Consider the following 10,651-nt stretch of genomic DNA (forward strand, 5'->3'; position numbering starts at 1 on the left):
CTTTGTATTTTATTGATTTTCAAGTAAAAAAAGATAAGTTAAGACATAAAATTTATAAACTAAGGACAACCTTTTAAAAAAGTATTAATTCACATATATGAATAAATTTTAATATAAATTTATTAAAACAAAATAAAGATACTGATATGCAATAGTAATAAAGTATTTTTAAAAGATAAATGAAAAAAAGTTACGTTTTACTTCATGAGTCGGTAAAATAAATTGATTTAAACTATTCTTCAAAATAAAACTACTTTCACAAAATCGTCTAGTAAAGCTTTGGGAAAAAAACAGTACAAATGTATACTCAATTTAGTTATTACTTTTAGTTTTAAAGTTTTTTTTTCAGGTGTAAAGTACAGATTGTGTTAAAACAATGGAGTCTTTGGATGATAAAAAGCTGCATGTTTGTGAAATTTGTGGGACAAATTTTAAATTTAAGTCAAAACTTATTCGTCACAAAAGAGTTCATTCAGGTGAAAAACCCTACAGTTGTGATACTTGTGACAAAAGTTTTACACAGAATTATAATTTGAAATCACATCAATTAACTCATTCTGGTTTAAAAATTTATCAATGTGATGTTTGTAAAAGATGTTTCGCACGAAGAGATATTTTAAAACAGCACAAAGTAAGGCACACTGATTTTAAACCGTTTAGTTGCGAACAGTGTGATAAAAGTTTTACACAGAAAGGTAGCTTAAAACTACACATGTTGATACATAGTGGTAAGAAAGATTTTCAGTGTGAAGTTTGTGAGAAGAAATTCACTCAAAATATAACTTTAAAACGCCACATGTTGACTCACACTAATGAAAAACTTCATGAATGTGAAATTTGCAAGAGAAAGTTTTCACATGAATCAAGTTTAACTACTCATAAAAGAATTCACACTGGAGATAGGCCATTTGGATGTGATATTTGTGGAAGAAGATTTGCACATAGTTCAAGCAGGAATTATCATTTGCGTATTCATCAAAACAAAAAAAGACTTTATTTGAACTGAAAGATTTTTTAACTTATTCAAAGTATTTAAAGTTATTTTATGATTTAAAAACGTAACATATAAAAATTCCTAGCTTTTTATTTTGAAATTAAAGACAGAGTTACAGACGTTTTTATAACAAGTTGCATATACGTTTATCAATAGTTTTTTTTTCGACTTTTCATACAGAAAAACAAACAAATAATTTATACTTCATTTTTTTTTCAAAATTAAACTACTGTTTTTAACATTTATATTTTTAAATATATGTTATTATTATAGCTTTATATTATAATACTTTTTTTTCAAAATTAACTACTGTGTATAAAAACTTTGAATTTAATTTGGGAATTTAGATTTTTTATACTGTGCTCTAATAAAACAAAATAAAAAATGCTGACTTTCTGATTGGTCAAACTTTATAACTTAAAAAATCAAAAAAAAACTACATCAAAGAAAAAAAATCGATGTTAAACTAAAATTTTTTATTTATTTTGTTTTAGATAATACTATAATGGATATTATAAAATGTATTAAACAAGTTAATTTAGTATTACAAAAACTTTTTTCTTAGAAAAAGGTTTTGTTGTTTAAGTATTTATTTCTACCCTAGTAATATATTAAAGATAAATTTAGTTTTCCGGCAAGTTTTGTTAACTTCAAAACACAGAAACTAATATGAACTTAAGGTAAAGCGAAACACAAACTTTTCTAAATTTAAATATTAAATATTAATTTATAATAAATATTTTAAACATGTATAGCTATGTTTATGAAGACTTAAAAGTTGTAATGATATTATTAAGTTATTAATGATACAAATTAAAAAAAAAGTTATTAAGGTAAATGACTTTTGTATGATAAACACAAAATAGTAATAACCGGGTTTTGTTGTTGTGTAGTCAATACTTAATATTATATGTTTCATAATCTGAGAAATTTTAGTTTAAACCAATTTTTACTTGTTTGAGTTAAGGAGAGCTACTAAACAAATATCTAGATAGACAAAATAGCAGTTAGCACAAAATATATATCAAAAAAGAACTGTAATTTGATTATTTAGCTATTTCATCAAAGTAATTATGAATTATTTTTCTTTGTTTATTGGCCTAAGTTTCAAAAACAACATATATTCTATAAAAATTAAGTTTATTTTCTTATAATTAACAATTTTTCTTAAAAACTGGTCTAAAGTTTAAAAAATATTTTTCAATACTTGTTGTATTTATATAATTTTTTTATTATATAGACATTTTGGTGATGTGACAGGTTGGTTATTTTTTTGTGATCTCAAACATTTATATTTCATGAAGTTATATACAAGCTAATTTACGATCGCAGTTATTTTTCATTTACAGCCTTTGATTTTGTTGTAGTTGATTGAAAATTTATTTTTCAAATCCAAATAAGAACATAATTGTTTTAAAAATAAACAAACAGATTCATACAATGGTTTGAATTTAAAATTAGTTAAACCTAATAATTATTTTTTAGTTGACTTGTAAAATTATTAGTGACCTGCAATTTCACAACAAAAAAAATCGTTTTTGCTAATTATTGTATGCAGCTTTTAATTAACTTACACTTAATATTGATTTATTATGTTTAAAAAAAACTAAATTAATAAATACAGCATTTGTTACTGTTGTCCGGCTTTGATCTTATATCAAACAAACTGAAGTCAAACGTTAAACAAATTTGATGTTTATATTTTAAAAATAAGTTACACTTCAAAGAATAAAAAAAAATTCTCGTTAAAATAAAATAAAAAATTTTTTTTCAGGAAACTTTATTACTTAAAATTTGATAATAATTAAAAAAAAATTAATAATTTATTTGCAGTTGAAGTATTATCTTTATTCTTCTCAGCATATTTTACTGGTTCTTATAGATAAAAAATGAAATAATAGAGGAAATCTTTAACTACATTTAATAATAAAAAATTTATTATAAATTTCAGATAATAAAACAGTGTTAATAAAATTTCATATAACAAAAGTTTTCAACATACATTACAAAATCAAAAAAAAATGTTCAAAAGATGTAACACTATGTTTCGTTATTTAATTTTTTAAAATGTAGCTTAAAATAATTAAATGCATATAGATGCATTTCTGTTAAAGCTATTTAAAAAATAAAATATTTATAATAATTGTTTTATTTATGTTGTACTTTTTTTCAGCGTTCTTATAAAACTAACTTAATATCATTTTAATGTTAAGACTAAGTAGAGTTGTATAAATCCTTTTAAATATAAGTTGCCTAAATTTAATAACTTCATATACTTAGTTTTATTTTTTTTGACTGTCTTAAGTATTTCAATTTAAAACATTAAAATAGTTTTACTATTACTTTAAACAAATTATAAATTTTATTAAACTCTTTATAGACTAAACAAACTAGAAATTAAATTTAATTGTTAGTTAAATCCTGTAATTGGGTTTAAGTTTAGATTCAAACATTTTGTTTCTAAGATTAAATATCTGATCTAGTCATCAAGTAATAAAAAAAGTATTTAAACTAAGTAAATCTTGAAGTTTAATGTACTTTAATTCCTTTATTCTTCTAAAATCCAACTAATTTTTTTTATATTGTTAGAAAAAATTCATTATTTCGTTTCAATGAAATTTTATTATGTATATTTTATTATAATTTAAACGGATTAAAAACTTTTTAGTCTGTTTTACTCAAACTTATAAAAAAAATTAATCTATAAGAAACAAATGCTTAACATATTTTGTTAGTAAGTAAAAAAAGAGAAGGTTTACAATTGAGAACACCTAGGATTAAACAAAATCTTTTATAATTAAAAATTTATCTGACATAAATGTCTATAAAAATTCATTAATATATAAATTTACTTAATAGTAAAAACAGTATGTTTGTTTTTTATTTATTTGATACTTGGTATGTGGCTAAAAAAATTGTTGTAAACTTACTTTAAACATATTATAACAAAATACTAATGCACTCAGTGATTATCTTTTTATAGTTTCTTAGTGATATATGATGAATAATGATCAAACTAGATCAAAATTTTCAAAAAATGGGAATCATTATGCATGTGAAACGTGTGAAAAAAAATTTAGATGTAAGTTTGCATTAGTTTCTCACAAATAAGTTCATTCAGGTGAAAAACCATACAGTTGTGATGTTTGTGATAAAAGTTTTTCACAAAAAAGTAGTTTGACAAAACATCAACTTACTCATTCTGGTTTGAAGATTTATCAGTGTGATATTTGCAAAAAATGTTTTTCTTTGAAAGGTAATTTAAAAACACATGCAGTAGTTCACACTGATTATAAATCATTTAAATGTGAACAGTGTGATAAACGTTTTACTCAAGATAGCAATTTGAAAACGCACATGTTGACACATAGTGGTAAAAAAGATTTTTGTTGTGAAGTTTGTCAGAAGAAATTTACTCAAAAATGTAATCTAAAACGTCATATGTTGACTCACACTAAAGAAAAGCCTCATGAATGTGAGCTTTGCAAAAAGAAGTTCTTTCTAAAGTTCAATTTAAACAAACACATCAGAATTCACACTGGGGATCGACCTTTTGGATGTGATGTTTGTGGAAGAATATTTTTAGACAGATCTAATTGGAACACACATTTGCGTATTTGTCAAAAATAAAACTTGTTTATAAAATTTTTAATTTAAATTTTGTTTTAGAGGTTTACGGATACATTTTATATTTTTAGTTCTTGTTAAGCTCCAAAATAGTAACGTTTATACAAGTTAATTAAAGTTTTTAAAATAACTTAGGTGATGTTGTAATGACATTTTAAATAAATTTTAATATTATTTTTTATTTAATACTAAATTTTTATATTAATTTTTAACTTTATTTAATAATATAAATTTTTTTGTATCAATTTTTTTGTTGAACCTATAGTATTATTTTGTATTATAATATTGTGACTATAACTCTTGCTTTGGTAATAATCAAAACAAATTTTTAATTTGTATAAAAAAAAGTTTTTAATTCTATTAACATAAAATAGTTGTTGTTTATAAGATTATGCAATGGATTTCAAAGTTTTAAGTTATTCATATTTTGTAAAATAAATTTTTGTTAAAGTTTTTAATACAGTAATTAAAAAAAAATCAATAATGTAGAAGTAATAATATTTATTGCATAAATTAATGATGAGCAAAGAAAATATTGTTTTTCATTTAGTACTTGTTTTAGATGACTGCTAAACTTAACTTTATTATGTGTTAACTTTATTATGTCTTTTAAGGTAGTGAGCATTTTTAGCTCAAAACTAATAAATACAAAAATTGGGAGACTCAAATTACTCTAAATTAAGTTGTCATCTTTTAAGTTTAATTGTTTTTCTTGTCTTTTTATAACAAATTACTACTTGAGAATTGATTAAGCTTCCTTAATAATTCCAAGTAATGCAGTAGCTGAAACTTTGAAAAATGTCTTTATACTACATAAAATATAACAACTTTTTCAAAAATCAAAATCACAAAAAAAACCTGAAATGCTGTAGAACAGCAAAGTTAAATAAACATACAAAAAGTTGAATTTTTTAAACTTTTAACCAGTGGTCGCCAGCCTTTTAAAACTCGCGGGAAAACTTTTCTAGTAAACCTTACTCCTAGGCCGCAGTGTATAAAAAAGTTCGCAGTTAATTAAAATGTTTGAACATAAAATAACTACTTATAACCAAAATATTACTACAAAACCAATAATGAAGCACTAGTACCAAATACAGTCACCTCACGTAAATCTACGCACTTTCGTTTAGTTTCGTATTTTAAAGTTCTCAAAATTTAAATTTGTTTTTTTAATCTTAAGTTTTCTTATTTTGTTGTATATATTCAGATAACATTATATTATTATTGTTTTAAAGATCAGACTTATTTAATATAGAATGAGATATATTTTTAATAACTTTAGGGTTTTTACATTATTTGTGTGCTCTTCATGACAAACTTTTTAATTTTTATGGCTTTTTTCTAATTCTATGAAAGACAAGTTTTATCGTATATGGACAAGGAACAAAGTAGAAAAAAAAGTTTGTGTACACGTAAAAATTCTTTATTAGAATTTTTTACAAATATATGTACAACTAAAATTAAAACTATCTTTGTAAACAAAAAGTTAGGAAAGTAATTGTACTATATTTAATTAAGTTCATTAAAAGATACTAGACAATAAAAAGATATATTTTATTTCTCACGTTTAGCTGCTAATTTCATTTAGTTAAACACTTTTACTGTATACACAATTTGCATAGATTCTTGAGAAGTGACTGTAATTAACGAGTTAAGAGTTTAATTGTAAACTTTTAACACAAAAATTTTTGCTTCTGCTGTTTTTACTTTGAGCTAAAATATTTTTAGCAGGCCGTGTTTGGTCCTCAGGCTTTAGTTTACGGATCTCTGATCTTAATTTAAATAAACAAATGATTTATTTATAACAATAGTTATGTTTAAATATATTTGCAAATTTTTTTATTTATAAAATTCATTTATTCATTAGAACTTTAACATTTAAAAATCATAAAATATTGTATCTAACTTGCAAAACATAATATTTAAATGATTTAAACATTTTACAAACGTTGATTAACTTTTTATTTGTGGTTTTTTTACTTTAAACTCAAGTTTTTTATTTATGTACAATCCTAACATCTAAAAATAAGTGAACGTTAAAATAAAGAAATTAAAAAAAAAGTTTTTATTTGAATACGAAACCTTTTAAAAAGTCTTTAAAAGTTAGCTATAACAAATTATACTGAATGAGTTTTTGAACACTGTCAACTACATTAAATTTGTTTCTTGATTTATAAAATAAAAGTTTCTTTATTATGAAATGTTCTTTACAATGATTATCAGTTATGGATATGATAAATAAAATTCTAATTTATTTTTAACCTTATTATAAAATTCTAATTTATTTCTATCAAAACTTTTACTAAGTTTCATAAATATACTTCAATATTTTGTTTTAATTAAAAACTGTTAAGAAATACAGTATGTACTTAATTTCAAAATTATTTTTTTACCAGTTTTGTACATATCTTGTTTATCTAAAAAAGTTATAAATTTATATTTGAAGATAAAAACGAAAGTATTAAATATAAGTTTTTTGTCATAAGGGTTTTATAATGTTTATTTTCAGTTTATGTTTTATTTAAATACTCGTTTTGTTCTTATTTGTTCCTTAACATGCGATTTTGTTTTAGCAACAGCTACTTAACTAAAATACTTTCCACGAAATTATTTATAAAAAACAAGCCAAATTCAAGTGAAAGTCAAAATATTTTTTCTTGTTTTAGTAGTTTCTTGTTTTAGTAAATTTATAAATTGTTTCTAAAGTTTGATTCATATTTTCTTAGCTTTTACAAAAAAAATCTTACTAAGGTTTTTTATTTAATTCTATGTACGAATTTAAAAAAGGATATTAACAAAATTGAATCTGTGCAAAGGAGTTTTACCCGTCATATTTGTAATCGTTGCAACATATCTTACACGTCATATAATGATAGAATGATTAAATTTGGCTTGAAATCACTGGAATATAGAAGATGGGAATTTGATTTATTAATTCTTTACAAAATTTTCAATGGCAAATATAAAAGTTTTTTTAACCAGTTTTTTAATTTTTCCCAAAACAAATATCAACTAAGAGGAAATAATTTGAAAATAAAATGTAAACACGATTTTCAAAACAGTCAGTGGCAAGGCGCATTTTTTCACAGAGCAAAAGCTATGTGGAACAGACTACCTCAGGATATAGTATCTTGTGAGAGGGCAGAACAATTTCGTTTAAAGCTAAAAAGATTTGATTTAAATACGATAAATACCAGTAAAATTCACTAATTTTCCACTGTAACACAAGAAAAAATAATAGTTCCCTACGCCTCCCCCCTACAAACTATTAGTTTACTTATATATTTTGTAGTTATGAATTTTGTTTTATAAGCCATGATTTTAAACAAACTTCTTTACTGTGTGTACTAAGTAATATATAAATTTGAATTTTTTGAACTGAATTTTCAATTTAGTTCATTTGTTTATCATATTGTGTTTAACTTTGTGTTTTCATTTAAAATATGTTTGTATATATATATATATATATATAATTTATCTTAAAGTTTTGAATATAAGTTTATTTTCTTTTTCTCTTTTAAAGTGGCTCAGGTTTTGATGTCTGAGTCCAACATTGCACAATAAACAATATAATAATAATAATAATAATTGTTTTAAAAACTTTAAAAAATGTTTGCAATTTTTTACTGAATATTTAAACAATTAAATACAAAACAAATGTTTTCTATAAATTTCAACGGAAGTAAAAATTGGTTTTTCTATTAAAAAAAGTTGTATACGTACATCTTGCTTTAATAAAATGTATAAAATAAAATATTTGTTTAGTTTGAATTGTTACAAAATAGTTGCCTAAAACTTATAAGGGAAATGAAAACTAATAAAAGATTTATTATTTACTTTTCGTAAAGTCATATGTTATCAAATAAATTTTGTTAGTCTTAAAATTACAGTGTGAAATATTTTGTGTAAAATAAAAAAGTTCTTTTTTAAATCTTTAATTCTAAATATATATACAACCTTTTTAAAGGTTCAACAAAATTAATTAGGCTAGTTAAAGTTTGCATGAAAGTATTATTGTCCAGCAAGTAACATAAGTAAAAGCTTTTTATAATGCATGTTTTTTTATTCTGAATATTTATAGTCTTTACTTGCAATTCGTTAAAAATAACTATATGGTTTAATTGAAGAAAATAGTAATCATTCTTATTGTGCAAATAGTGTTTTACTAAAGGCCCTACAAATATAACCTATGATATTTCTTTTAAATAACTATGAGCTTTTAAGTCTAAATTACTAAAAAAAAAAATCATATAAACTAACTCATTATATTCTTTGTATAATTTCAGATTAATTTACTCTTAAAATATTTCATTTTTGAATTTTCTTTTTTATGAGAAAGTTTAAATATAAGAATTAAATAAGAAAGTTTAAAAATTAACCAATGCATTTGCTTATAATTACTTCAAACTTTAATTTATAAAATTTTTAACAACATAATAAAACTTTAATGCTTGCGTAAAAACGAACAAAACAACTCAAGTTCGATATTTACAATAACTATCAGTTAAATGCTTAACACTTTATCTATTGTATAATATAATAAGAAAAAGTTACTGATTTTATTATTAATTACCGTTTAAAGTATTGTTAAGGGATATTTCCTTAACATTTTTTATTGTTTAAAAACTGTTTCTAATTTTAAAAATTACCTTAACACTGATTGAACAACGTTAATGAGCCTAAAACTTTATAGTTAAACAAAAAAAAAATGAAAAGAGACAAGTAATGAAAATATTCTACCATAAAAGTAAAAATCAAGTTATGTTTTATAAGATTTAGTTAAAGTACATATTTTACAAAAACTGAGTCCTAGCCGAAAATATAATAACAAAACACTTTGTCGCAACCTTTTTAAATTGGTTTTAGTTTAAGAAGCTTTTGACCTTGTATTTTTCTATAATACAGCTTTTATCAATTTTAATTTGAACTTCATTACCATTGCTAAACTAAGGTTTTCAGATATGTTTTGTTTATAATCCATTTTTGTAAATAATTTATTTTCAAGAGTAAAAGTTAAGGTGTTTTAACGCAGAAAAAAAAAATAAACTAAGGACAGCCTTTTGAAAAAATGTTAGTATACAGTCGCTATTTAACTTGATAACTTTTAAAATTTAAAATCACAAAAATAAACATGCACTATTTATTGAATTTTCTTTATTTGTTTAGTGTTTAATTAGTAAACTTAAACTATTCTACAAAATATAACTAGTTTTTTAAAATCGTCTACTAAAGCTTGGGTAAAAAATAGAAAAATGTAAAGTTAATATAAAATTATTTTTCAGTTCTTAAGTATAAATATTGTTCAAACAATGGAGTCTTTGGAGGATAAAAAGCAGCAAGTTTGTAAAATTTGTGAGAAAAAGTTTAAGTTTAAGTCATTACTTATTCGTCACAAAAGAGTTCATTCAGGTGAAAGACCATACAGTTGTGATACTTGTGATAATAGTTTTACATGGAAAAGTAATTTGAAATCACATCAAAAACAACACAAATTAATTATTCTGGATTAAAAATTTATCAATGTGATGTTTGCAAAAGATGTTTTTCACGAAGAAGTAACTTGCAAGAACATGCCATAGTTCATACAGACAACAAGCCCTTTGAATGTGAACAGTGTAATAATATTTTTGTTTTTAAATCTAGCTTGACAAGACATATGTTGATCCATAGTGGTAGGTAAGATTTTCAATGTGATGTTTGTCAGAAAAAGTTTTCTCTGAAATTCGTATTGACACAGCACATGTTGACTCACACAAAAGAAAAGCTTCATAAACGTGAAGTTTGCAAGAAGAAGTTTTTACGAAAATCAAGTTTAAATTCTCAAATTAGAATTCACACTGGAGATAGACCATTTGGTTGTGATATTTGTGGAAAAAGATTTTCAGACAGATCTCATAGGAACAGACATTTGCGTATTCATAAAAAATGAACCTTATTTATGGAGTTCTTAACTTATTATTTTGTTTGAAGGTTTTTAGAATAAAACGCAGTTAGTGTTAACTTCTATTAGGCTCTAAGTCTAAAGTAAAG

At 22.6% G+C, this 10,651-nt stretch overlaps 1 protein-coding gene across 1 annotated transcript; it reads left to right on the top strand.

The window, feature by feature from the left end:
- Positions 1-376: 376 nt before the first annotated feature.
- LOC145831682 (uncharacterized) lies at positions 377-4,624 on the top strand. The gene is made up of 3 exons (XM_082938994.1): positions 377-406; positions 626-968; positions 4,107-4,624. The coding sequence occupies exons 1-3, from the start codon at positions 377-379 to the stop codon at positions 4,622-4,624; spliced, it is 891 nt and encodes a 296-aa protein (XP_082795120.1).
- Positions 4,625-10,651: the final 6,027 nt, after the last annotated feature.

The sequence above is a fragment of the Thalia democratica genome, chromosome 3, assembly GCF_965202585.1.
Source record: "Thalia democratica chromosome 3, ktThaDemo2.hap1.1, whole genome shotgun sequence".
In the NCBI taxonomy this organism is placed as follows: domain Eukaryota; kingdom Metazoa; phylum Chordata; class Thaliacea; order Salpida; family Salpidae; genus Thalia; species Thalia democratica.